At 49.5% G+C, this 27,737-nt stretch overlaps 2 protein-coding genes across 4 annotated transcripts; both read left to right on the top strand.

Annotated features, from left to right (window-relative positions):
- Window positions 1–755: 755 nt before the first annotated feature.
- On the top strand, window positions 756–21,437 carry LOC133020185 (cullin-9). Of its 3 annotated transcripts, none has more exons than XM_061086656.1 (45): window positions 756–895; window positions 2,122–2,823; window positions 3,031–3,185; window positions 3,276–3,869; window positions 4,218–4,359; window positions 4,433–4,623; window positions 4,786–4,972; window positions 5,046–5,228; window positions 5,608–5,806; window positions 5,941–6,142; window positions 6,345–6,535; window positions 6,615–6,811; window positions 7,103–7,242; window positions 7,471–7,559; window positions 7,643–7,748; window positions 7,826–8,053; window positions 8,196–8,286; window positions 8,467–8,638; window positions 8,729–8,834; window positions 8,932–9,027; window positions 9,120–9,295; window positions 9,612–9,745; window positions 9,921–10,106; window positions 10,353–10,382; window positions 11,068–11,204; window positions 11,294–11,476; window positions 11,868–12,025; window positions 12,123–12,321; window positions 12,491–12,659; window positions 13,624–13,769; window positions 14,229–14,355; window positions 14,433–14,638; window positions 14,889–15,148; window positions 15,482–15,599; window positions 15,682–15,930; window positions 16,328–16,468; window positions 16,984–17,148; window positions 17,239–17,402; window positions 18,887–18,980; window positions 19,100–19,174; window positions 19,384–19,494; window positions 19,575–19,692; window positions 19,764–19,897; window positions 20,171–20,271; window positions 20,378–21,437. In XM_061086656.1, exons 2-45 carry the CDS (start codon window positions 2,127–2,129, stop codon window positions 20,577–20,579), a joined length of 7,749 nt encoding a protein of 2,582 aa, XP_060942639.1. In that variant the 5' UTR covers window positions 756–895; window positions 2,122–2,126; the 3' UTR covers window positions 20,580–21,437. The 3 variants fall into 3 exon arrangements, with proteins under 3 accessions (XP_060942639.1, XP_060942638.1, XP_060942637.1); XM_061086655.1 differs by having other exon boundaries at window positions 4,433–4,677; window positions 10,356–10,382; XM_061086654.1 differs by having other exon boundaries at window positions 4,433–4,677.
- A 1,527-nt stretch (window positions 21,438–22,964) lies between these two features.
- On the top strand, window positions 22,965–27,452 carry srp19 (signal recognition particle 19). The gene is made up of 5 exons (XM_061087124.1): window positions 22,965–23,106; window positions 25,479–25,554; window positions 25,683–25,754; window positions 25,853–25,961; window positions 26,816–27,452. The coding sequence occupies exons 1-5, from the start codon at window positions 23,069–23,071 to the stop codon at window positions 26,944–26,946; spliced, it is 426 nt and encodes a 141-aa protein (XP_060943107.1). The 5' UTR covers window positions 22,965–23,068; the 3' UTR covers window positions 26,947–27,452.
- The last annotated feature ends 285 nt before the right edge of the window (window positions 27,453–27,737 follow it).

The raw sequence follows: 27,737 nt of genomic DNA, 5'->3' as shown, positions 1-27,737 counted from the left end.
ATTCTCCTGTAGAGAACAAGTGATGGAGGAGAAGAGGAGGAGGAGGAGAGAGAGAGAGAGAGGGAAGGGGGGAGGGAGAGAGAGAGAGAGAGACAGACTATAAGGGAGAGAGAGAGAGACTCAGAGAGAGAAGGGGGAGGGAGAAGGAGAGAGACTCAGAGAGAGAGAGAGACCGAGAGGGGGGGGGGAGAGAGACACAAAGAGCTGTTCAGGCTTGGACTCTGATCATGAGACAGAAGTTTGGTGCTGATAGGACAATGCAGAGTGGAGTTAAGACAACATCGTCTCCTTCGCTGCACATCAATGTTTACACGCTCTGAGGAAATGTCACAATTCCGAGAGAGAGAGAGAGAGAGAGAGAGAGAGAGAGATAGAGAGAGAGAGAGAGAGAAAGAGAGAGAGAGAGAGAGAGAGAGAGAGAGAGAGAGAGAGAGAGAGAACACTAATGTTCTGCACATTTTGGTAAGAATTTGAGCAGGTTAAAGCTTCAAAAAGCCAATTCATAATAATAATAAGAATCCTCTATTCAGTTTCAATAGGGCCTCCCACTGTCTCCTACTGTTCAGTGCTCGGGCCCTAATTGAGAAGTTGATATACATAAACATATATATTCTATGGTTTCTACTCTTCCTGTTATTTCTCAGGGTTCCATTGAACGTGTGGTGTGGAGCTGTCCTGCAGGGGGCGCTGTCGTGTCTGCACCGTCACACACAGCAGAAGAAGAAGGGCTCGATGCTCTTCCGGTTTCAGGGCGTTAATGCGCATCCAGCGACTCGCAGCGCTGACACTAACCCGGGACACTGACACTAACCCGGGACACCAACCCGGGACACGACGGCTCCACAGCGGGTCGGGAGCAGGACTCGAGCCGGGGAAAGCGTCTGGGACTCGGCCGGTAAGAGCTCACATGTCGGCGGCTCTGCCTCCGGGCCGGAGCGGGCTGACCCGGGCGGACAGCTGGCCAGGCCCGGGGCTCGGAGCTCAGATCCCGGGTCAGTGTCCCGGAGCTCGGCTCACACGAACCCGAACCCGAACCCGAACCCACTCACCCCGGCACCGACACAACAGCACGCCGGAGGCCGGGGGGGGGGACCGCAGCTGATGAAGTTCACTTCGACTTTAAAACGAGAGGAAACAGTTTTATTTTAGACTTTGAATCTGCGTCAGCATTCACGTCATATGACCCGCACGTTATAATAATTACATCAAATTTGACCTCTGACCTTTGATTAAACACAAGATCAACTTTGAATCAGCTGACACCCGGAGAGTCAGAACTCCGGCTGAAGTTTATATAAACTTCCGTTGGTTGATCCGGAAGTCACCCGGAGATCCCCCCCCCCCCCCCCCCCAGCGGACTCACTCCGGGCGCGTTCAGGTTGTTGTTACGGCCTCATTAACCTGTTGACCTCAAATCTGACGCTGTTCAGACGGAGTTCGGTGTGACGTGTTCCTCTGAACCACCGGGGGGGGGGGTTAACGAGTGGACGAGTCCGTGACGCGGTTAGTGAAGCCGGTCCGCGGGGAACCGGGTAAAGAACCGGGTAAAGAACCGGGTAAAGAACCGGGTAAAGAACCGGGTAAAGAACCGGGGAAGTGAACAGCAGAGGCCGGGACCTGAGGGCTGGTCTCAGGGCTGGTCTGAGGGTCCAGGTATTAGGGTTGGTCTCAGGGCTGGTCTCAGGGCTGGTCTGAGGGTCCAGGTCTCAGGCCTGGGCCCGGGCTGGTCTCGGGGCTGGTCTCAGGGCTGGTCTCAGGGTCCAGGTCTCAGGGTCCAGGTATTAGGGCTGGTCTCAGGGTTGGTCTGAGGGTCCAGGTCTCAGGGCTGGTCTCAGGGCTGGTCTCAGGGCTGGTCTCAGGGCTGGTCTCAGGGTCCAGGTATTAGAAGACGAGTGACGTCACTCTGGAGACGGAGAGAAGTCATTAACCCAGGTCCAGTGTTTCTATAGCAACAAGGCTCAACTCCACATCTGGTGACAATAGGAGACCTGCACCATCTCTAATATCTCCTCTTCCTCTTCCTCCTCCTCTTCCTCTGTCTCCTCCTCCTCTTCCTCTGTCTCCTCCTCCTCTGTCTCCTCCTCTTCTGTCTTTACCTCTGATCCTCTGTTGTCTCCATAGCGACCATGGTGGGCGAACGCCGCAATGGGAACCTTCTGGTCCAGCTCGGCCCCAAGTTGCAGGCGTATCCTGAGGAGCTGATCCGCCAGCGCCGAACCCATGATAGCCAAACAGAGTACCTGATCCGTTGGTGCCTCATCACCATCGATGACGGCTCCAGCTCTGTGGGCGGGGCTAGTGAGACAAGTGGGGCGGGTGGTGGCAGCTCTGGAGTGGGCGGGTCCAGCAGCTCCACATCAGGTGAATCCAAACCGGAGAACATCCTGATGTGGATGTCGACAGAGGATGTGTACGCCAACTGCCCCACTCTGCTGGGCAAGAGGAAAACCGACACACAGCGCCCCCTGCAGCTCCACGAGAAGCAGCAGGGCTTCGAGACCGCAGACGGCGCCCAGAGGAGAGGTGGCGACGAGTTCCCGGCAGACGTCACCTTTGACGAGGTGGAGCTGTCGGACATGAAGGAAGACGTGAAGAACCTGGTGTGTCGGGCAAGGAAGCAGATGGCAAAAAAGAGCGACTTCTCCATCAGCATCACGCACACCATCCACGTGCTGAGCGCCTACGCCGGCATCGGCTCGCTGGTCGGCGTCTTCAAGGAGACGGGCGCCCTCAACCTGCTGATGGAGCTGCTGTGCAACAAGGAGACGCAGACCCGACGCAGCGCCGGGAAGATGCTCCGCGCCCTGGCCTCACACGACGCAGGTCAGCTCACCAGCAAAACCTCATTCACAAGATCAATGTGAACTAGTGTTTCCATGGTGATGAACTGAATCTCTCACACGGTGTCTGTAACAGTAAGAACACGCGTGTAATATTCTATGTTTCGTAATGTGTCTGTGTGAGTGATGTCATCAGGGCAGCAGGCAGGTGAGGAGGTGACGGCTTGTCTTCTGGTTTCCATCCCTGCAGGAAGTCGAGCGTACGTCCTCCTGTCTCTCAGTCAGCAGGACGGCATCGAGCAGCACATGGACTTCGACAACCGCTACACGCTCCTGGAGCTGTTCGCCGAAACCACGTCCTCGGAGGAGCATGGCATCTCCTTCGAGGGGATTCACCTGCCTCAGGTGAGACACTGTCCACTGAGCCCAGCAGGAACCCTGCAGTAGGAGGAGTGGCGTTGCTTGCTCTTATACATTCCTCTTGTTGTATATCAGATTCCGGGGAAGCTACTCTTCTCTCTGGTGAAGCGTTACCTGTGCGTCACGTCTCTCATGGACAAACTCAACACAGCGGGGACGGATTCGTCCTCTGACAGACAGGAAGCCAGCCCCTCCACCAGCGCCGGCCACCACACGGAGCACCTGAGGGTCCAGCGGGAGTTCGACTTCACCATGGCTATGGCCAATCTGATCTCAGAACTGGTCCGAGTGATGGGCTGGGACCGCAACCGCCTGCTCCCCAACGGCTCCGCCCACTGCCCCGGAGGAGGAGTCGCCGGGGAAGAGCAGGTGGAGGAGGCGTCTCCCCCTGTCCTCAGGTCCATCTTCCAGCCTCGATTCTGCACCTCCCCCATCGCTCTCCCCATCAGCTCGGCCGTCGCAGCGCCCGCCATCACACCGCCGAAGAAGAAGTTGGGAAACGGATTCAAAACGCGCTCCGACTTCGCCTGCCGGTCAGCCTACGTGGAGTACGTCCAGGACAACCTGAAGAGCGGCATGATGGTCCGCATGCTGGAGGACTACGAGGAGGTGAGCGCTGGCGATGAAGGAGAATTTCGCTACAGCAATGACGGCTCGCCACCCGTTCAGGTGAGGAAATGAGTTCATCATTTAACCATCACAATCAATTTCAAAGATTTATTTATTGTTTTATTCACATGTTCAGATCATAAATCTTCATGTTTGTCATTCTTTGTCCATTGATGCAGCAGATGTTGATGAGTGATGCTCAGTAAAACAACAGTTGATTCATGAACGATGAAAGAAGTTTGTGTTTTAAAACAGAAACTCACAGCTGCATGGTTGCAGCGCCCCCTGCTGTTGTAAATACTGAAGTGAAAACTGAGGTTCAGAGGGAACAAAACAAAAAAAAATAAAGGTCGAAATGTTTTGAATCAGTTCTGACCTGTGCTGTGTGTGTTTTGGTGTTGCATTAAGGTGTACTGGAACTCGCTGTCCAGGACATACTGGGTCCACTGGCACATGGTGGAGATCCTGGGCAGCGGCAGCAGCACTCAGGCCGAGAAAGAAACGCAGGAAAAAGCCTCGTCCCTCACAGAGACGCTCAAACTCACCGCAGGTAGGACCTGATGACCTGCCACTCACCTGTATCCATCTGACCCTGAAACTGAAAAAAAAATAATTCTCCTCAGTGAATCAGACATTCTTCTCAAAGCCGCCTGGTGGTCTCTACTCGCTGCCGTACCTGTTGGAGGGTCTGCAGGCAGAGCCGGCAGCTCTGAGCCGAGCAGAGTGGTGGGAGATAATCTTCTTCATCAAGAAGCTGGAGGCCAAGCAGCAGCAGGAAATGAACAGCATCCTGCTGCAGAGCCTTGAGGAGCAGGTAACACGCAGACAACACAGCAATCAGAGAAAATGCTGGGAAACTGAGCCTTTGGTACGTTGTGTCTGTCAATAAAGCTTAGAAAATCAAACCGGGTCAGATGGAGGTGGCCCAACAGTGTTGGGACAGGTCTCAGGTGAATACATTTGACTCTTCCTGCAGGATGGAGACCTTGACGACTCGTACCTGATCAGTCTCTATGTCCCTGGAGACATGGCCAAGAAGCTGCTTCACTACCTGAAGCAGAAGCTGCCGTCGTCGTGTCTGAGCGACCTGCTGTGCTCCCACGCCTTCTCCAAACACTATCTGAGGAGAGGAGGAGGACGTCTGGAGGATGAAGAGCTGCTGGGTGAGGACGGAGACGCCACAAACACCAGTCTGTTGTCAAGACGACACTGCTTACTCTCACTCTCTGTTTTCAGCTGAAAGCTCTCTGACTTCATCAGCGCTGGGAGGAGGAGCTCCAGGCTCCTCGTCGTCATCAGTCATGGGTTCGGTCTCAAAGAAACTGAAGAAGGAGGTTCCTGCCGATTCAGAGATGGAGAGCGAGCTGCCAGCAGAGGACGACAGCGAGCTCCCTGATGACCTGGAGCTCAAGATCACAGGTGAGCAGGTGTAGATACAGTTCATATAACCTAAAGAGCTGCTACCCACAGGGCCAATCACAGCGCAGAGCTCTGTTCCTCTGCTCTTCATGACTCTGGCAGCACGTAACTGTAGCCAACAGTTAGCTTGTAGCTACTTTACACTCCAGAAAACAAAATGTCAAAGCACATTTTTATATTCAAATTAAATAGACCCTAACCCTTAATGGTTATTATGCTAAAGTCCAACTTACAATATACCCTTGGTATTGATTTAACACCAGTATGAGAAAAACAAACGATACGTAGCCCTACAGGTGAGAAAGAGAGAGAAGATCTTCAGCCTTAAGTTAATATCCATGTCTCTGTATCAACGCCTCTCAACCTGATCTCCCTGCAGTGTTTAATAACCTCATGGTCCAGGGGAAGAAGACGGCGTTGGAGAAGATGGGGGAGGTGGTGGACGTCTTGAAGAAGGGGGGGTCGGGCTCAGACCGGGTGCAGCAGCTTGCTGCTGTGCTCTTCATCACCAGACTGATGGAGGAGAGAGGAGTCCAGGAGAAAAACTACATGAGGAGCGAATCTGCTCAGACCATACGGTGAGAAACACAACAGGGTGGTGAGAAGATGAGCTGGTCTCACAGAATGGAGGGGTGGAGGAGTGGAGGGGTGGAGGGATGGAGGGGTGGAGGAGAGGTTCCTGAGGTCAGACTGGTTCTGTTGGTTTCCACAGGGACAAGGTGCTGAAGCTGCTCGTGGAACTTGTGTCGTCGTCGTGTAAAGACGTAGTGATCAGCACGCTGAGACTCATTCACCTTCTCATGCTGAAATATGAGTGGAGAGTTTCCTTCGCCACTGAGGGCGGAGTCAAAGCCATCCTGACTTGCATGCAGGGGTTCTCGTCGGTCACACATGTTCAGCAGCTGGCGCTCGCGGTGAGATACCTTCTGCATAATAGCACACACACACCCACACACACACACTGTATCTATGTATACACAGATATTGCTTCTAAAATATAACTTCATCACTAGATGGCACTGAATATTTGCATGACATCCTCAGTTGTTGTACATGTGAACTTAGACAAGTGGAGTTACTAATACAACAGAGCTAACGTGAGCGTCCCCCCATCAGACTCTGAAGGTGATCACTGGAGCCAGTAAACACGACCTCCGCAGCGTGGGCAGTGGTCTTCCTCTCTCCGAGTCAGGCACTCAAATGATGTTGGAGATCTTTGCCAGCATCGGCTCAGCCACGCCCGAAGGCTCCCAAGGGCTGCTGGGAGCCATCCCCTCCGCCATCGACCTCATGCTCAAGACTAAAGGGTAACGGACCGACTCCCGGTTCAGGTTTCTCTGTTGCTCATTGCCTCCTGAATGTTGATTACTGATTTCTTCTGTGCAGCTGCATGCTGTCAGTGCGTAACGGCCTGCTTGTTATCATCATGCTCATCTCCAACCATAAGAGTCTGGCGGAGCAGCTGGTAGCATGTGAAGTCACCACCGTCCTCAAGAAATGTCTGACTCTGTCCCGAGCGGAGACCATGCTCGCCATCATCGCTCTCAACCATATCTCCATGGTCCACAAACTGGAGAGCAAAGGTATGAGTGTCCAGGGTTCGGCTGCTAAGCTCTTCAGCACAGTCGTTCACATTTAAACTATTATCGTTTAAACTCAATCATGTAACTATGAGGTTTGATTTATTTATTTACTTAAAAAAGTTACAAATGTATGACAAATTAATATTTAAATAACAGCAGACTAATTTCTCGTAAATTCCTTTTGTACCTGAAAGAAAACTATAACAATCTGTGATGACAGAGAAATCTACTTTGCGATGGTTACAAACAAGGCTCAATGTTTCTAAACTGTGCGTGTGTGTTCTCTTGTAGACGATCTTGAACAGCTGGACTTTGAGCTCCAGATGTTGGTTGTGAGTCTGAAGGAACTGACAGCGACTAAAGAGGTTATTCAGACTCTGGAGCAGCTGTTGTGTGACGACGCCTCACAATTGGAGGATGAACGCACTCAGGTACACACACACCTCACAGGTTGTTCCATGGAGGCGACGTTGATTCTTAATGTTAAAACTCAGCCAAAGATCCTTTGTTAGAGAAAATGCTTCACTAACAAAGTGTTTGTCATGAGACGTCTTCACATTCTTCACATCCTGCGGTTAGATAACAGCTGAATAATTTAATGTAATAATCCTAGCGGCAGGATCCTTCTGGTTATTGATCCGTCTGTGTTTGTTGATCAGGTAACTCACAGTCGTGACACGTACCAGGACCTTGTTCGTCTGATGGAGCAGCACCGAGCCGACCGAGCCGTGCAGCTCTCCATCCTCAGGTACGGGCAAATCACAACCTGACCTCTATGTGGCGTTGTTGTTGTTATGGTGATAAATCTGGACTTTGTTTTGATACGTGCAGGATCCTGAACAAGATCCTGGACAACTACCAGGAGGATGTGCTGCCGTGGCACGAGAGCATTGAGCCCTGCCTATCATCGATGACGGCATTCGTCAACGACAGAGAGGTGCACTCCTGAAGTGTGCCGATGGAAACCGAAACCAGCCGGCTGACATGCATTAACCTCCTGTGATTTGTCCTTAGGTGGTCCAGCAGTTTGTCCGCTTCCTGTACCGGCTGGCGTCCCTGAACAAAGACTACGCCGTGGTGATGTGTCGTCTGGGGATGAAAGACGCTCTGGTGAAAGCTCTGGACAAACATGGCACCAACCTGCTGCTAGTCACCGAGCTCCGTGACCTCATCTCCGACTGCGAGAAGTATGCCAGCCTCTACAAGAAGATGACCACCAGTGTCCTGGCCGGCTGTATACAGGTGACCACAGAGGGAGGGGGGGGCGGGGTAGAGATGCCCCTGTACTCTCAGTGATGCAGCGATGGGTCAACGTCATAGAGTGAAACGTTGTTATTTCCATGGTAACTGGAGTCATTTAAGTGGTCGCTGTTTTTTCTGCCAGATGGTTCTGGGTCAGATCGAGGAGCACCGCCGCAGCCATCAACCAATCAACATCCCCTTCTTCGACGTCTTCCTCAGGAACCTGTGCCAAGGTTCTTTCATCCACTTCCTGTTTGTGAGATGTTTCTAAAAACTGAGAAAAACACACACTGTACACACATCAGTCACAACCTAGTCATATGGTTACGTAAGAAACTCACACACTGACTAACACACACAAGTGAATCTTGTGGTTATGGCATTTTGACAGCTGGAACTCGTGCTGTGTTCAGGGTCTAGCGTGGAGCTGAAGGAGGATAAGTGCTGGGAGAAGGTGGAGGTTTCATCCAATCACCATCGAGCTAACAAACTGACCGACAAGAACCCCAAAACATACTGGGAGTCTAACGGCTGCACAGGGTCACACTTCATCAACGTCTACATGCACAAAGGAGTCGTCATCAGGTGACACGCTTACATGCTAATACTGATACATGTGTGAGTACTGCAGTGTACTCACTGTGTGTGTGTGTGTGTGTGTGTCTGTCCGTGTAGGCAACTGGCCATCCTGGTGGCCAGCGAGGACTCTAGCTATATGCCGGCCCGGGTTCTGGTTCTGGGAGGAGACGACCCAACCAACATCAACACGGAGCTCAACATTGTGAGCCTGAACATCAAATCTACATGTTACCATGGGTACAGATGTGTTGTAATAGACACAGATAAACTGTTCATGTTGTGTTTGTGTGTCTGTGCAGGTGAACGTGACTCCTTCAGCCAGTCGCGTGGTTCTGCTGGAGAACATGACTCGCTTCTGGTCCATCATCCAGATCAGGATCAAGAGATGTCAGCAGGTAAAAGTACAGTTCATACTCTACATCATACTCCAGTCCATGATTTAGCAAAATCCTTCTGTAGTATCCTGACCCCTTGACCTTTGTAACAGGGCGGGATCGACACTCGGGTCCACGGGTTCGAGGTTCTGGGTCCAAAGCCCACATTCTGGCCGGTGTTTAAAGAGCAGCTGTGTTGTCGGACGTACCTGTTCTACAGCACCAAGGCTCACACCTGGTGTCAGGAAGTGATGGACGACAAGACGCAGCTGCTGCAGCTCTTCAACAAGTAACCTCCTCCAAGAATACTACTACTGCACTAATAATACTGTAGTAATAATACAGTCATATGACAGAAATAAAGCACTACTGACTCCTAGCTAAGCAACACAAGCTGTCTCCAGTCGTTATGCTAAGCTAGGCTAGTGCTGCTGCAGTAAGAGAGTTTCAGGCTGACGTGGGGTCACAGAGAGGTTCTCTGCTCCGTCACAGACCAACAGCTGCTCTGTTTATAGTTTCTCTATGAGAACATAAACTGTATGTAGTTTGATCACGTTTCCTTGAGTGTAAATTGTCTCTCTCTGTTTGTCTCTCTCTGTGTTCAGGCTGAACAGCGCTCTGAGACATGAGCAGATGTTTGCTGATCGTTTTCTTCCTGACGCTGAAGCGGCTGAAGCTCTGGGTCGAACCTGCTGGGAGGCGCTGATCACCCCCATCGTCCACAGCATCACACAGTCAGGTACACACATGCATAGCCACATACACAGTTGTCAAGTATAAATTTGTTAATTATTTTGTTGAGTTTGTGTTTGAAAATTGCTTTTTTACAATAAAGTTCAGTCTTTACAGTTTGGTTGTCACAGAAAAGGTTAAACACTGTAGCTGGTCCTCCCCTATGCTCTGTTTTTACCCAGAATCCTCAGCGTCTAGCCCTCTGTCCTGGCTGCTCAGCGAGTACCTGGATAACACTGAGTCAGCCCGTCGCTGCAAAAGTCGGGCGGCCATCTTTAACTCCAGAGTGAGACGTCTCACACACCTGCTGGTTCACGTGGACACGAGTCAAATGGACGGCGAGGAGCTGAAACCGCCCGTCAAATCCAGTGAGTCTGAAACGCCACCATGTTTGTTGTGCTGTCGTCTTCGTTTAGATCATCTGTGACCAAACATTGTCACTGAGCACAAAGACCTAGGAACACGTTGGGAAGGAACAGCATTTCTATTTAAATATAAATTGTAAAGTGAGACTGACTTTAATGTGTTTGGTCATTTCTCATCACATGTCATCTGGTTAAAAAGAGATTTTTACTCCATGTGTAAAGTATTTATTTATTTATTTATTTTTTCAGAAGGTCTCAACAGAAGCAAAGAGCAGAAGAGTAAGTAACCATTCATAGACTCTCATCTGCAGGATGTGCATGATCTGCTCTGTGACCTTTTCCGTGTCCAGACGAGAGGAAACCATCACATCGCCCTCTGCTGGCAGCAGAGATGAACTGAAAACATGCTGACTGACTTCTGATCCTAAAAAACATGATACACACAAATAGTATCATTTAAAAATGAATCAAACCCGAAGCAGGAACTTTCCTATGGACTATTTTCAACAGCGGCTTAATACACTTGTTTTGCTGTAATAATTTGTTCATTTATGCCATAACAGAAAAGCTGAAAAATACTCGCACTGATGTTTAGCTCCACCCTCTGCATTTTTTTATCTTCAGCTTCAAACTCAGACTTCAGCTTTTATGATCTGATTTTGTAAAACCTGTAGTGTCCAGCAGGGGACGACACTTTCTTCTCCTTGTCTGAGCGGCTTCAAACAAACAACGCTGATGTCATCAGGACACGTTCTCCTTTTCCTTTAGTTTGCAATGCTCTTATTTTGACGGCACATTTCCTGTTGCAGCTGCAGCACTGATCTTTTGTTTATTGAAGATAGAAAGGAAGCACAGAGCATGTCAACAGCTTCTTCCTATTTATGTTTCTGCCATTTTTTTATCTGATTTTCAACTGTCAATGATAATTTATTTCAATTTATACATTTTTCAACTTCTCTTCCAGATGGTAAAGATGGTAAAAACAAAGACGCCACCTCTGCCTCGTCTTCCTCTTCATCTTCCTCAGCAAAACCCAAAGTGAAGAGCAGCAGTAGCATTGCAGGCATCGCCCTCTGTTGGCAGGGGGTGGTAAAGCGCCAGGTAAGAACATCATGTTTATATCTGAACATCAGTGGATCGTCGTGCGGTTCGGTCCAGATGTTGAATCTCCCCACCCCCACACCCCCCAGGTAAAGAAGTTCCTGGAGTTGAACTGCAGGCATCCCGACTTCGTGGAGCGCTACCGGACTCTGTACCTGCGGCTGAAGAACGCCATGGAGGAGCTGTTCGGGCAGCAGACGGCGTTTGTCCTCGCCCTTCGACACGGCTTCTCTGCTGCGCTGCTGCAGCTCTCCATCCTCCGAGCCATGCACGTAGGTCCTGACAGGATTAAGTCTGGTTTGTCTTCATGATCTGAACCGTGCGTGTAGGTCCTGGAGTAAGTCTCCTTTAAATCGGCTGCTTAACCTCTGGATATTAAATAGTTTGACGCAAACGTGCCTCACACCCAGTTTCCCTCCAGGATCAAATTCACAGATTTTTTTTGATCAACATTGCTCTTTACCACAAGATGTAAATGCAGCTTTGTTTGATTCCAGTTTAACTGGTCCTGGATCATTACTTAGATTTGTCTTCACACTTATTATTAAAATATAATCGACTGAAGCACTTCCTCCTCTTCTACCTATGACCAGTTTAAACTTGGGTTGAATTCAGGCTTACTTGATCTCTCCAGTGTGATAACGCAGTTGTCTTGGTGTGCAGGTGAGTGAGCGTTTTGCTCAGTACATCGATCAGATGATTCAGGTTGGCGGCGCGGCGTCCGGCACCGTGGCAACTCTGGAGCGGCTGCAGCAGTTTCTGGAGCCGATGCTCTTCCTGTCGGGCCTGGAGCTCGCCAACACCTTCGAACACTTCTACAGGTGCGAGCATCACTAGACAACGGACCACTAGCAGTCACATGCAACTCAAACATGTCAGTATGACGAATGATGACATCAAGCCCTTTTCTCTCCTCAGGTACTACCTGGGCGACCGGCTGCTGGCTCAGGGCAATGTTTGGTTAGAGACCGCTGTCATCAATCAGATCGGCAGCTGCTTCCCAAACCGCTTCCCTCAGCAGATGCTGAAGAACCTGAGCGAGTCGTCCGAGCTGCAGCAGGAGTTTCACCTGTACAGGCTGCAGCAGTTCGACTGCCGACTGCAGGAGCACGACCAGGTGAGCAGGAAGACACGCCTCCTCCTCGTGGTTGTTTTTATGTCATTTAGGTTTTAGTTTATTTAATGCACCCACTGTTGAGTTTTTGTTTGAGGTGAACAGTGTAAATCATACTGGAGATTTGATTTTAACTCTGTTTTTTAACTCAGTCCTTTTCTTGTTATCGTAGATGACACAAGAGTGGGAGGAGTCAGAGGATGAGGCCGATGCCCAGGTTCTGGTTCTGTCTCCTCGTTGTTGGGCTGTGTCCTCGCTCTGCTTCCTGGACCAACCAGCAAAACATTTTTCACCCGAACTTTGCTCCTATCTGCACCAGTTCACCCAGTTCTACACTCACAGTTAGTTCCAGTTCACCCATACTTTGACCATACTATAATAATAATGATGATAATACATTTTATTCATAGGCCCCTGTCATAGCACTAAAGGTCACCTTACAAAGCAGAGGTAAAAAGTTCTTTATGTTTAGAAACATGGGTTAAAGGGATGGTTCACACTAAAATGAAAATTGACAGGATAAACAGTGTTGCAGCCAAATCAGAACAACTGAAGTGACCGGTTCCTCCTTGTGTCCGTGAGCCCCAACATTCCATTCCACTTGGAACGAGTACATGTCTTTAGCATGTCAGCTGTGATCCCCCCGAGGACGTGGCCACGAGAGGGACAACAGACACGTTGAGGTCAGTGAGGACGGTCTGGTTCTACAGACTCTGGGATGACACCACCGGAGCAGAGGTCGTTTGTGTTGATCTGTTTTTACACGTTTGAAGAATTGATCACAATTGACTTCAACTGTATTGATTTACCTGCAACACTGTTTATACCTGAAATTCCAAAAGTGTTTTGTTTACTCAAACACTTCACCACTCGCTCCATCATATTGGTGACTAGATGAGTGAATTTTAATTTTTGGTTGAACTCTTCCTTTAAGACTCTCAGGACTCGTTCACACCTGGTGTTCAGAGCTTCAGACTCTTCAGTTCAGTTTGAACCTGAACATCAGGTGTGAACGGTTCCTCAGAGCAGAAGAGCAGTTCTGGGTCTGGATCAAACTGAACCTGGTTCTGTTCCAGAGTCAAAACACTTTGATGGAGAGTTTGGACTTTTGGATCAATCACAGGAAGTACCGTACTTCTGTGGAGTACTGCACCGGAAGGTCATGATGTTACCTTGGCAACCAAATGAAGTTTCATTAATTACTTAGTGAGAAAACATGTTGGTCTCCATGATGAGCTTATTATTGTTCCTGGTGTGTGCGTTACTGTAGTGATGACATCCTCACCACTGATGTTTGTGTGTCAGGTCAGTCCATGTATGGTCTGAGTCACTCCAAGCCTCGGCGGCTGCAGTGGACGTGGCTCGGACACGCTGAGCTGCAGCTCGGCTGCTGGACGCTGCACGTGTCCACGCTGCAGCTGTTCATCCTGCTGCAGCTCAACCAGCAGGAGGTAACACACACACACTCACACTCACTCACTCACTCACTCACACACTCACACTCACACTCACACACACTCATTCACACACTCACACACACACACTCACACACACTCACTCACTCACTCATACTCACACTCACACACACTCACTCACACACTCACACACACTCACTCACACACTCACACACACTCACACACACTCACTCACTCACACACACTCACACACTCACACACACTCACACACACTCACTCACACACTCACACACACTCACACACACTCACTCACTCACTCACACACACACACTCACACACTCACACACACACTCACACACTCACTCACTCACTCACTCACACACTCACACACACACACACTCACACTCACACACACACAGTGTCTGTCTGATGTGGATCCTCTGGTCAGTTTCCTCTGTCCTCAGTGGTTGTGATGTCACTGACTCTGTGTTGCAGGAGGTTCAGGTGGACGCCATGCTGCACGCCACAGGTCTGTCAGCCGCCATGTTTCTGCATGCTCTGATGCCGCTCGTTAGTGAGGGAGGACCGCTGATCTGCAGCCAGCTGGACGATCCCTGCCAAGGTCAGACACACACACATATACACACATACACACCTACACACCCTCCCCCTCCTCTGACTCACTGTCTGTCTCCTCAGGTGTGGTGAGTTTGAACCAGCAGGTGGCGTCTCGCAGCCTGGACGGCGTCCCCCAGTCGCTCCGGCTGCTGCCGGCGCAGACGTACCTGAACGTGGACGAGGACGCGGCCCGGTCGCTGGAGAGGAAGAGGAACTACATCTACTGCCTGATCGTTCACATCATGAAGCAGGAGAAGGAGATGCACATCGACAACCTCGTCTTTAAGGTCAGAGGTCACACCAAAGTTACATGGACATTTGTTTTTATTTTGAAAGAACAGGAGCTTTTTATTTTGTTGGTCTGACTCAGTTTAAACTGAACTCATGTGAAAGCATCATGGAAAACGTAGCTCCAGAATTACATAAACTTAATTTTCATGTTGAAGCCAAAACATTTGTGTTCCATCAATCTGTCCTGCAGCTCCCTGCTCAGGTCCGATGTTCTAACATCTCTCTGTGTTCTGGTCCGTCCTCCAGGTTCTAGAATCGTGTCAGAAACAGGATGCGTCTCGTTCTCCGGGTGCAGGTCGGTTCAGCTGCAGCACCAGCGACGTGCTCTCCTGCATCATGCACGTCATCGCTAAAGGCTGCGTCCGCCGCAATGAGGAGAACCCGCACATCGTGGAGTTCCTCCCCGAGGACCCGTCCACTCCCAAGAAGGGTCAGGCCCAGTTCTGCTTGAGCCGCACTGACTTAAGGAAGGACACGGCCACCGCCGAACACCAAGCAAACACCCGGTGTGACATCTGACTCTGTACATGGTGAACTCTGTCTGTCGGGTTATTAAAGTTAGTTTAGTGTCTCAGAGTCTTCATCATCTTCATCCCATCCTCAGTTCATCTGTTCCTAAAGGAACATACATCATCATGTCTTTTTTTTAATCATCTGTGTGTGTCTCTCTCTCTCTCTCTCTCTCTCTCTCTCTCTCTCTCTCTCTCTCTCTCTCTCTCTCTCTCTCTCTCTCTCTCTCTCTCTCTCTCTCTCTCTCTCTCTCTCTCTCTCTCTCTCTCTCTCTCTCTCTCTCTCTCTCTCTCTCTCTCTCTCTCTCTCTCTCTCTCTCTCTCTCTCAGCCTGGCTTCAGGTCTGCAGCCGTTTGACGATGGCGTTCTGGATGCGGTTCTGTTCTCGATGGGTCGGACGATGACTCAGGAGGAAGTGTGTCAGCTGATGCAGAGGACGGTCCAGCAGGTGAGTTTGATTTCATGTGACTCAGCTGTTTCTCTGGTTTTCTGGTGTGTTCTCTCAGTTGATGTGGTCTCGGTCTCTCCAGGTGTCTGGGACTCTGAGTCTGGACCTGGACCGGGCCGAGCACCTGCTGGTTCACTGTAAGTGGAACGTGGACCTGCTGGTGCAGCGCTACACCGACGACCCGGACTCCCTCATCATGGCCGCCGGAATCGAGTGCCGAAACCCTCAGCCGCCCCCGAGCCCCGCCTCCACCTGCCCCGTCTGCCTGGGCCCCTGCAGCCCCCCCACGGAGCTGGTCCCCTCACTGAGCTGCATGCACTACTGCTGCAAGGTGTGTGTGCTTGGGTGAACTTGCACAGATATCTTTGTGAGGACATTTGGGCTGGTCCCACTTTTAATGGACTGTTTGGATCATAAAAGTATATGAAAATATGGGGTTATCGTGAAAAGAAAAATTGCATACTGGTGTATTTATTTAAATTTTTTTATGTTGTGAAAACAATAACCATTCATTGAAACAATATTCATCTAAGATTCTAGTATCGTTGTCGTAATTTTTATTCCTTATTAATGGAGAAAAGACTCGCAGCTTGCCGGTGATTTGACCCGAACCAGAACCAGAACCAGAACCCATCCATTCTGGGAAACTCTCATAGCCCTCGGTTTGAAAAATCTCAGTTTAGAATGTCTGTGTGTGTTTAATATGTGTGTGTGTGTGTGTTTTCCAGTCGTGCTGGCAGGAGTACCTGACGGCGAGGATCGAACAGAACCTGGTGATGAACTGTAACTGTCCAATCACAGACTGCCAGGCTCAGCCCACGTCTCAGTTCTTTCTCAGCATCCTCACTGACAAAGACACCGTCGCCAAGGTAACAAACAGCTTGACACTGTCTCTTCAATCGATCAGAAGCTGTGTCTCAGTGTCGCCTCCTCTCCAGGGTTCTGTCACTCAGTGTCTCCATCAGGTGAATCCTTCCCAACACATCTCATCCTTTACTGCGCTGGAGAGACAAACTGTTATTTAAACCAGTAATGGCAGCAAATCGCGTGGTGACATTTTTTTATTTTAAATGCGACCAGTCGGCTGCATAGACCAGTTCCTCCGAGACACAGCCATGGAGGAGACGGGGTTAGGACCTGTCCTGCAGTCAGACAGCAGGGGGCGATCCAGCTTCAGATGGAGAGTCAATAAATAAATAGCTTGTCGCTTCCTGTCTGTGAAATGTTTCAAATTAATTCGTATGAAGAAGATTTCACAATAAAAGTCAAATGGAAATCCAAACAATAAGTTGATGTAAATGAGAAGCTGATCAAACTCTCCTCCTCCTCTTGTCTCCTCCTTCTTTCCTTCCCCTCCTCCTCTTGTCTCTTCCTCCTCTCTCAGTATGAGAAGGCCATGTTGCGGGTGTACGTGGAGTGTTGTTCTAACCTGACGTGGTGCACCAACCCTCTGGGCTGTGATCAGATTCTCTGTACGGAGAACATGGGCAGCATGGGAACCTGCTCCAAGTGCCGCTGGTCGTCCTGCTTCAGCTGCAACTTCCCCGAGGTCAGAGGTCACAGCCAACTATACCTCGGACTTTGTTGAATGTGCAGACCAGTAGGCTGATGTTGATGACCTCTGACCTATGATCCTCAGGCTCATTATCCATCCAGCTGCAGTCACATGTCTCAGTGGATGGACGACGGAGGATTTTATGAAGGGATGAGTTCAGAGGCTCAGAGCAAACATCTCGCCAAGCTCATCTCCAAACGCTGCCCGAGCTGCCAGGCTCCGATCGAGAAGAACGAGGGCTGCCTGCAGTACGTACACACACACTGTACACACACACTGTACACACACCGACACACACTGTACACACACCGACACACACTGTACACACTGTACACACACACGCTGTACACACTGTACACACACACGCTGTACACACACACGCTGTACACACACACGCTGTACACACACACGCTGTACACACACGCTGTACACACACGCTGTACACACACGCTGTACACACACGCTGTACACACACGCTGTACACACACGCTGTACACACACGCTGTACACACACGCTGTACACACACGCTGTACACACACGCTGTACACACACGCTGTACACACACGCTGTACACACACGCTGTACACACACGCTGTGCACACGCTGTGCACACGCTGTGCACACGCTGTGCACACGCTGTGCACACACTGTGCACACACTGTGCACACACTGTGCACACACTGTGCACACACTGTGCACACACTGTGCACACACTGTGCACACACTGTGCACACACTGTACACACACTGTACACACACTGTACACACACTGTACACACACTGTACACACACACTGTACACACACACACTGTACACACACACTGTACACACCGACACACACTGTACACACACACTGTACACACACGCTGTACACACACGCTGTACACACACGCTGTACACACACGCTGTACACACACGCTGTACACACACGCTGTACACACGCGCGCCGTACACACGCGCGCCGTACACACGCGCGCCGTACACACGCGCGCCGTACACACGCGCGGCGTACACACGCGCGCCGTACACACGCGCGCCGTACACACACGCGCGCCGTACACACACGCGCGCCGTACACACACGCGCGCCGTACACACACGCGCGCCGTACACACACGCGCGCCGTACACACACGCGCGCCGTACACACACGCGCGCCGTACACACACGCGCGCCGTACACACACGCGCGCCGTACACACACGCGCGCCGTACACACACGCGCGCCGTACACACACGCGCGCCGTACACACACGCGCCGTACACACACGCGCGCCGTACACACACGCGCGCCGTACACACACGCGCGCCGTACACACACGCGCACCGACACGCGCGCCGTACACGCACCGACACGCGCGCCGTACACGCACCGACACGCGCGCCGTACACGCACCGACACGCGCGCCGTACACGCACCGACACGCGCGCCGTACACGCACCGACACGCGCGCCGTACACGCACCGACACGCGCGCCGTACACGCACCGACACGCACGCCGTACACGCTGTACACACGCCGTACACACGCTGTACACACGCCGTACACACACGCTGTACACACACGCCGTACACACACGCTGTACACACACGCCGTACACACACACGCTGTACACACGCTGTACACACACGCTGTACACACACGCTGTACACACACGCTGTACACACACGCTGTACACACACACTGTACACACACACACACAGGATGACAAAGCTCTTCTCCTTCCCTCCTCAGTATGACGTGTGCCAAATGTAACCACGGGTTCTGCTGGCGATGTCTGAAACCATGGAAACCAACACACAAAGATTACTACAACTGCTCTGCCATGGTGAGTTTGAACATGTGACCCAGAGTTCTGCACGTTCACCTCACGTCAGAGCTGAAGATGATATGATGGACACTTGTAGTTTAAACTGATTTATCATGATGATGGTGTTTTTAATGCAGGTGAGTAAAGCAGCACGTCAGGAGAAGAAGTTCCAGGATTATAATGAGAGATGCACCTTCCACCATCAGGCCAAGGTACGACCACCAGGGTGGAGAACAGGGAGATGACTCATAATTCTGACTTTCAACAGATTAGCAGCACAAGGGTCAAGGGCATAACAGGATTTTTTTAGAACGATCGTGATATTGTTTGTGTTTTTAAATGTCGAACAGGAAGTTGTCTGAGGTTTTATTCGTAGACGTTGCATCAGTGAAACATCGGCGTTGACGTTTGGTTGTTTCAGGACTTTGCCGTCAACTTGGAGAACAAAGTGTCGTCGATTAATGAAGCTCTGCAGATTAAGTCGCTGACCTTCGTCATCGACGCCTGTAAAGTCCTGGCTCAGGCTCGGAAGGTAAAACCATCGTCGTGGACGTAATCATCGGAGCGGCTGGTTGTGCTGATGTTTACTGTGCCCTGCTCTGTCGTCTGCAGGTACTCGCCTACTCCTGCGTCTACAGTTACTACAACCAGGAGACGGAGAAGATGGATGTGATGGAGCAACAGACGGAGGCTCTGGATCTTCACACCAATGCTCTGCAGATCCTGCTGGGTGAGACTGTCCTTCATCGCCATCGTCATCGTCATCATCATCAAGTTTCTGAACCTGCCGTGTTTTCTCAGAGGAGACGCTGCTGCAGTGCACGGACCTGGCCTCGTGTGTGCGGCTGCTGAAACCAGAACACCTGAACACCGGACTGGAACTGATCCGACGCATCCAGGAGCGGCTGCTCGCCATCCTGCAGCACTCCACCCAGGTGACCAGCTTGAGCCAGTTCAAAACCAGTTTACAACCAGACTACAGTGTACACACCAGTCTGACTGAAACCACTTTAAAGCATATTGGATTTATCCTGGTTCTTTCTTAAATAAACTTGAAACCAGAATGGCATCTGAGGTAACCAGTTTAAATACAGACTGGAACAAGTTCAGAAAACTTCAGTCAATGAAAATTTAGTTTAAGCACATTTTAAAACAATCTGAACATTTCCTGAACCTGTCCTGAATGTTTCCTGTTTCTGTGGTTGCAGGACTTCCGGGTGGGTTATCAGACGAAGAGCAGTCAGGAACTGGACTCGACTCTGGCGTCCAACCTGTCCAACCTGTCCAACCAAGGGGACGCCAACAAAGTGTGAGTATCTGTGAGGACTCTCAGTCGTCCAGCTGGTTTGGTTCAGAAGTTGAACATGCATGTCTATGTGCACTTGTAAAATGGAAATCTTGTGACGACTCCTCAGATCTAAGTCAGAAGCTGTAGACTCGGATAACAACAACAACACAGGAGAGGAGGGGGGCGAGGATGAGGACGACGAGTACGATGAAGAATTCGTCCCCGAGTGGCACGAGGACTACGACGAGGACGATATAGACGAGGACGACTTCTTCTCTGACGACGACGAGTCTGAGAATCTGGAACGGGACTTCAGCCCCTTCGACTGACGCAAAGGGAAGTCAAACGTGTCGAAGGAAGAAAGGTAGAGTCGGGCCCCGCCCCCTCTTCACCACTATCCAACGCCACCTGTAAACGATGGAAGACGGACAGCGGGGAGTCCTCCTTCACCTGAAGCCCCGCCCCCGAACACAGCTGCACTGCTTCGCCACTCGCTGTTTTTCACCTGTGATGTCAGAGCGCGAGACGACGAGGGCCACGAGACCGAAAAACACTAAATGTTCTGACTTTCACCTGTGCATTTTTTTTATTAAAATGATAAGTTCAATGTTCATTTTTTTACATCAAGGTCAAGATTTGACATTTTTTGAGAATCAATTTGAACCAGTTCAGACTGAGTCTGAGTTTGATTTAAAATTTAAATTTTATGATCCTGATTAAAATCGCAGCAGAAGCGTTTTTCTCTCGTTCTCCTCGTCGGCTCGTTCTTGGTTCTGAACCTTTTCTGCTTCGTGATCAGAAGGAAATGTTTTAAAAAAGGAAGAGATTTATTAATCCATAGTCAGGCTGTCCTCTCGATTATCTTTTTCTTCCTGTTGCTACCTTGTCTTTGGTCATCACTCGTTCTTTGGTTTGTTTTTACGATGGAGGTTGTCTTCGTTTGAGAGGAAATAATTAAAGCAACATTAACAGTTTTCTACGTGTCTGAAGAATCTGCAATAACTGATCTGTTGATTATTCTCTGTCATTTGTTAAACAAAGACTGTCGGGATGTTTCTGGTTTGTTGTCGAGCGACATCTGATGTTAATCTGTAATTTAGACAGATGTTATATTCATATGGTCGAAGTCTGAAAAGTTCTTTCTGTTTCTTGCAAAAATAATTAAAAGCTTTTTCTGCTGCGCTGCAGCTCGACTCCGAGTTCTCCTTTAAATCTAGCACCAGTCATTTATTATAATTTATTGAACTGTTTTCGTATTAATCCATATATCATTAATACTTAAAGCCCTCCAAACTGAATTCTTCTAAATCCAGTGGGAACCAGAGCAACTTTGTTGAAGTTTCTGGACTCGAGGATCTCTGTTGGTTTCTCAGAGGAGACGTGATGAAGCTCTATGGGTGGCTGATGAAAATGTGTCAAGTTAAAACATGAATAGAACTACCAGATCAAGTCAATGTTCAGAGCTGAAAAACTGATTAATATGATCAAGTCAAAATATTAAGTATAAATAATTAATCTCTTGTTAAACTCTTATAAAACAGAGGTTCTAATACTTGGTCCTAAACACCTTAGTGTTTAGGACCGAGGAGGAGGAAGAGCTGCTTCAGCATCAAGCTCCTCTCCTGTGGAATCATCTCAGCTTCAGTTGTGGAGACAGACTCCATCTGGACGCTGAGGATTCAAACCTTCCTTTATGATCAAGCTTCTAGTTGGAGCCGGTCCAGGTTTGTCTTAGACCTGATCTCAGTTCTGCTGCTGTAGGTCTAGAAGGTCGGGTCACATGACACATGGAGCTTCTTTCCAGCTTCTCCATTATTATCTCATCAAAGATACTAATCGAGAATCAGAGATCGTGATCATGGTGGCAGCTGATGATGGATCCTGATGGCGGCAGTGGACAATGACTGTGGACGATAGTGGCGTCTGATCTTAATGGTGGGTCCTGATCCTGATGGTGGGTCCTGATCCTGATGGTGGTTCCTGATCCTGATGGTGGACTATGATCACAACCAGACTGCTTGATATATAATATTTATCCTCAGAGACTCGACCGTTACTGTCAATAATCCATCAGTTCATTGACCTTCAGTTATTCTACAAACTGTTTATTCTAATCAAGGCTGTGAAGACTCTGATCTCTCTGATGTCCTCTGTTCCACGGGACATCTGCTGGACTCGTGTCCGTCCTGGAGACGGGTCCTCACATGTGTCTCCGTCCTGGAGACAGGTCCTCACACGTGTCTCCTGGGTCCTCACATGTGTCTCCTGGAGACGGGTCCTCACATGTGTCTCTCTGAGGTTTCTACCTTCTTCACCTGTTACAGGTCTCAGTAGTTTGACTCTTGTTGAGGACAGAGGACGTCTCACCTTGTTGAAGACCAGGAGACAAACTGGGACCTGTGAGCTCTACAGATACAATTTGATTGATAATAATTGACTGGATTCTTACTACTGGATTTAATACAGAACAATAAGACACTGCTCAGAAACATGAAGGGAGAACTTCTATCACACATGGTCTTGATGACTTCACTTCACCTGCTGGTTCTTCTGATGGACACTTTGATCTCTGAGGTTGAACTTTACACTGTGAACATTTAAGTTCCCTCACTTTACTCAGCTTTGTATTATATGAGCGTCAAATGATTATTTTATTAACAACCAGAAGGGGGCAGCAACACGTCACTGAAGCGTCTAAATCTGCTACAATCCGAAGAAGAAGAAGCAGCATCACGTGGTCTGTTGTCCACTGAGCAGCAGAGACTCACCGACGGAGAAACATATGTTTATTAATCTCAGGATATATTACAGCTTCTAAATGGCTCATTTAACACAGAATCCCGCCGACAAGTTGAGGTGAGTTCCGGTTCAGAGCTAGCCTTTAGCCGAGTGAGGCTAAGTTAACAGAGCTAGCCTTTAGCCGAGTGAGGCTAAGCTAACAGTGCGAAGCTCCTACAGCACATTTGTGAATTTAAGGTCAACTTGCTTGTCTGTTGATATCACGTGTTTTGATTTATTAGCGTGCTCCAGTTTGTTATCTCGTGTTTTCTGCTTCAACTCGGCTCCGTTATATTTGTATTTATATGTTTTAATCTAGAAAGAAAACACCGGTTTGGTTTTGAAGACTGACGCGGATGTGAACGGCGGTGCATGCTGGGTAGTGAGAGTTAATAACTAACTAACTTACTTTAAGTCATTCCCCGTCTCGTGATAAATGGTCACCCGTTTATCTTTAAGTCCAGATTTACGACGTGTTTAGCAAAACCCTTTGATGTTAAACGCGGTAGTTTGTGTACGAAGTCTGGTCCTTTAGCATGACGTGTTCCTCCACTTCCGGTTCCATGACCTGTTGGTGTCAGTTTGTCCTGAAGCTTTGTTTTCAGGCTGATGTTCACATCATGACATTAATGACATTATCAATGGATTCATTTATCCTGATGAAGCTCAGTGTTTTCTGTTGGTTCAGTTTAATTTAAAGGTTCATCTGAACCTCAGCTGTTCTCTGACCCGACTCCGGACCTTCTCTGGAGGAGCTGTGTTCCAGAAGGAGAAGGTCATAGAGACTCCGGACCTTCTCTGGAGGAGCTGTGTTCCAGAAGGAGAAGGTCTGAGAGACTCCGGACTCTCTCTGGAGGAGCTGTGTTCCACAAGGAGAAGGTCTGAGAGAGTCCGGACCTTCTCTGGAGGAGCTGTGTTCCAGAAGGAAAAGGTCTGAGAGAGTCCGGACCTTCTCTAGAGGAGCTGTGTTCCAGAAGGAGAAGGTCTGAGAGAGTCCGGACCTTCTCTGGAGGAGCTGTGTTCCAGAAGGAGAAGGTCAGAGACAGTCCGGACTCTCTCTGGAGGAGCTGTGTTCCAGAAGGAAAAGGTCTGAGAGACTCCGGACTCTCTCTGGAGGAGCTGGTTTCCAGAAGGAGAAGGTCAGAGAGACTCCGGACCTTCTCTGGAGGAGCTGTGTTCCAGAAGGAAAAGGTCTGAGAGAGTCCGGACTCTCTCTGGAGGAGCTGTGTTCCAGAAGGAGAAGGTCAGAGAGACTCCGGACCTTCTCTGGAGGAGCTGTGGTCCAGAAGGAAAAGGTCTGAGAGACTCCGGACTCTCTCTGGAGGAGCTGTGTTCCAGAAGGAAAAGGTCTGAGAGACTCCGGACTCTCTCTGGAGGAGCTGTGTTCCAGAAGGAAAAGGTCTGAGAGACTCCGGACCTTCTCTGGAGGAGCTGTGTTCCAGAAGGAGAAGCGCTGAGAGACTCCGGACTCTCTCTGGAGGAGCTGTGTTCCAGAAGGAGAAGGTCTGAGAGAGTTCGGACCTTCTCTGGAGGAGCTGTGTTCCAGAAGGAAAAGGTCTGAGAGAGTCCGGACTCTCTCTGGAGGAGCTGTGTTCCAGAAGGAGAAGGTCTGAGAGACTCCGGACTCTCTCTGGAGGAGCTGTGTTCCAGAAGGAAAAGGTCTGAGAGAGTCCGGACCTTCTCTGGAGGAGCTGTGTTCCAGAAGGAGAAGGTCTGAGAGAGTCCGGACCTTCTCTGGAGGAGCTGTGTTCCAGAAGGAGAAGGTCTGAGAGAGTCCGGACCTTCTCTGGAGGAGCTGTGTTCCAGAAGGAAAAGGTCTGAGAGACTCCGGACTCTCTCTGGAGGAGCTGTGGTCCAGAAGGAAAAGGTCTGAGAGACTCCGGACCTTCTCTAGAGGAGCTGTGTTCCAGAAGGAGAAGGTCTGAGAGAGTCCGGACCTTCTCTGGAGGAGCTGTGTTCCAGAAGGAGAAGGTCTGAGAGAGTCCGGACCTTCTCTGGAGGAGCTGTGTTCCAGAAGGAAAAGGTCTGAGAGACTCCGGACTCTCTCTGGAGGAGCTGTGTTCCAGAAGGAGAAGGTCTGAGAGACTCCGGACTCTCTGGAGTTCCTCCTGCCAGCCCCGAGTACAGAGTCAGCAGGAAGTCCTGGAGGAGTCCAGGTTAGAAAAGACAGGAGATCCTCCACAGGATCTGAAGACGTCGTTGCTAACACGCCCCCCCCCCCCTCTGTTGAACACGCCTGAGCAGAGAATCAGCTGCTGTCTTGTTCATGTGTGAAAAACAAACTGAACGTAGTGCATGTCTGAAAACAGCTGTGGACCTTGCACATGCTCTCTCTCCATGGTCACAGTTACATCTACACTGTAAATGTAGCGTCTTGTCATTATTATTTTTTCCTGTAAATGTGAACGAGTAGTGTTGCACTTCCTGAAGCGGTGTGGTCTGTGTTTCAGGTTCGTCTGTCTCTACCCAGTTTACATCAACAACAAGAAGACGCTGGCTGAGGGACGCAGGATCCCAGCAGAGAAGGTGACCTACATCTGACACATTTGTAGCTTTCACACAGACTCAGTGACAGGTTCAGTGTGTGGTGCCTGGTCTCACTCAGCTGAGGGAAGCTGATGATCAGTGAATGAAGATCCTGTCGTTTGTTGCAGGCTGTGGAGAATCCGTCCTGCACGGAGATCCGAGACGTCCTGACGGCTGCTGGCATGAACGTCTACATGGAGGTGAACACTCACACACACACACACCACGTCAAGGAACAAGTTCATAAATGATGTACGATCATTATACTATCGTATGATGCCGTGTGTGTGTCTTACAGAACAAAATGCATCCCAGGGAGTGGAACCGGGACGTCCAGTTCAGAGGTCGTGTCAGAGTTCAGCTGAAGCAGGAAGATGGTTGTCTCTGTCAGGACAAGTTCAGCTCCCGTAAGTCCTACACTGGAAGTGTGAGTGTGAGTGTGAGTCCATGTGAGGAACCAGCAGGACAACGTGTGGAAGCTTCCCAGTGAGCGAGTGGACGTGTGGACGAGGTTTCTAACACGTGACGTGAAACTGGAAGAACACAAAGATCTCAGGATGAAGAAGAGGAGCCGGACACGGAGAAGACGAAGACGTCCACTTGGAAATAGGGATGCACCGATCCGCTTTTTTCACCACCGATACCGATACCGATATCTGAGGTTTAGTATCGGCCGATACCGATCCGATACCGATACTAATTAAACAGTCGGATTCCCCTGGTCCACACCAGTTCTAAGTCAGCTGCTAGGCTCCGCACGGCGTGTTGCTTGCGTATGACGTCACTCACAGCGCACAGCATAGAATTACTCTGAATAGATCAGCCGATATGGATCGGCTCATTGTCACCGATACCCGATCTAGAAATTTCTTCAATATCGGTACCGATACCGATACAAATATCGGATCGGTGCATCCCTACTTGGAAACACGAGGAGGTTCCAGATCTTCTGGTGATGAGGACCGACGCTGTGTGGAGGAGCTGGAAACAACAACACTGATCTCTATACGTCATGTCCCGCCTCCTGCTGCTCTACAGGCTCCGCCCCTGCTGCTCTACAGGCTCTGCCCCTCACCTGGATGTTTCCACATGTTTCTGTTGTTGTTGAGTCTGAAGGATCCTTAACAGTTTAATTTGGGAAGAGGAGTTTTTCCGATTTTAAGGAACAAAGCTGGAAAAACAGAAAATGTGTTGTTGAAATGTGCTTCGATTTTTTTTCTTATTTCCTCAGGTAAAGATGTGATGTGTTTTGTCTCCTCAGGTAAAGATGTGATGTTCTACGTTGCGGAGATGATCCCTAAACTAAAGACTCGGACCCAGAAGAGTGGGGGAGGAGAGAGCAGCTCTCAGCAGGGGGAGGGGGGGAAGAAGAGCAAGAAAAAGAAGAAATAGACCCAGGACATGACTGTACAACACATTTTTACTTTTCCAAAATCCAAGGTTTATCGCTTTGAGTTCATGGATTTTTCATTGTTTGGATCAGTTTTAGAAAGAATCTGATTCTGAACTGGAGCTGGTTTTGAAAAGGAAACTCAAGCGCTGGCGAACAGTCGACTGAAGGAGAGTACCAACAGCTCCTTGACTTGTTTCAACAGGAAACGCCTTTCAGTCACGTTACAGATTTCAAAGAGGGGCTGGGATATGCATCTGTGTTTTTGTTTCAATCCCTCCCCTCTCCATATTTTATTTAAGGATCTGGATCTTGTAAGAGAAGATGAATAAAAAGTAAATTCTCACTATTTTTGTTCTGAGCTAATTGAAGAAACCGTGTGGGGATTGTGTGTCGGGAGTAAATCAGTTTGACCTCCTGTAAATAGTCATTAATGAAATGCTGGATTAACGCCGACACTAATGTGGGTGATAATTCAGTTTTATCAAATTAAAGTTCTGACGCATGAGCTGTGTTTTTTCTTCATTGATTTATTAATGTCCTCCTGAGACACTGTCACTTTAAAAGGAAAGAGCATCTTTATATGAAACCCATAGAATCTTTGAACAGCACTTTGCTGCTGTTTCTGAGCAGCGCCCCCTGCAGCCACAAACGGTCATTACTTCTGTCTGAGCGATGAAGTGGTTTCATGTGTAGTAAAACTTAGTGTATCAATGTGTTGAGCTCTGACTGTGTCATACTGACACACAACTGAACTGAAACACAACTGAACTGAAACACAATTGAACTGAAA

The sequence above is a fragment of the Limanda limanda genome, chromosome 15, assembly GCF_963576545.1.
Source record: "Limanda limanda chromosome 15, fLimLim1.1, whole genome shotgun sequence".
Lineage (NCBI taxonomy): Eukaryota > Metazoa > Chordata > Actinopteri > Pleuronectiformes > Pleuronectidae > Limanda > Limanda limanda.
This window is presented reverse-complemented; position numbering and strand designations above follow the sequence as displayed.

Excerpts from the sequence above, each read along its gene's own strand:
- LOC133020185 (XM_061086654.1), top strand. The coding sequence starts at position 2,127 with ATGGTGGGCGAACGCCGCAATGGGAACCTTCTGGTCCAGCTCGGCCCC. Across the intron at positions 6,812-7,102 it reads CCACAAACTGGAGAGCAAAG|ACGATCTTGAACAGCTGGAC; the intron begins GTATGAGTGTCC and ends GTTCTCTTGTAG. Across the intron at positions 8,287-8,466 it reads CCTCAGGAACCTGTGCCAAG|GGTCTAGCGTGGAGCTGAAG; the intron begins GTTCTTTCATCC and ends TGCTGTGTTCAG.
- srp19 (XM_061087124.1), top strand. The coding sequence starts at position 23,069 with ATGGCTCATTTAACACAGAATCCCGCCGACAAGTTGAG. Across the intron at positions 23,107-25,478 it reads AATCCCGCCGACAAGTTGAG|GTTCGTCTGTCTCTACCCAG; the intron begins GTGAGTTCCGGT and ends TCTGTGTTTCAG. Across the intron at positions 25,555-25,682 it reads GCAGGATCCCAGCAGAGAAG|GCTGTGGAGAATCCGTCCTG; the intron begins GTGACCTACATC and ends CGTTTGTTGCAG.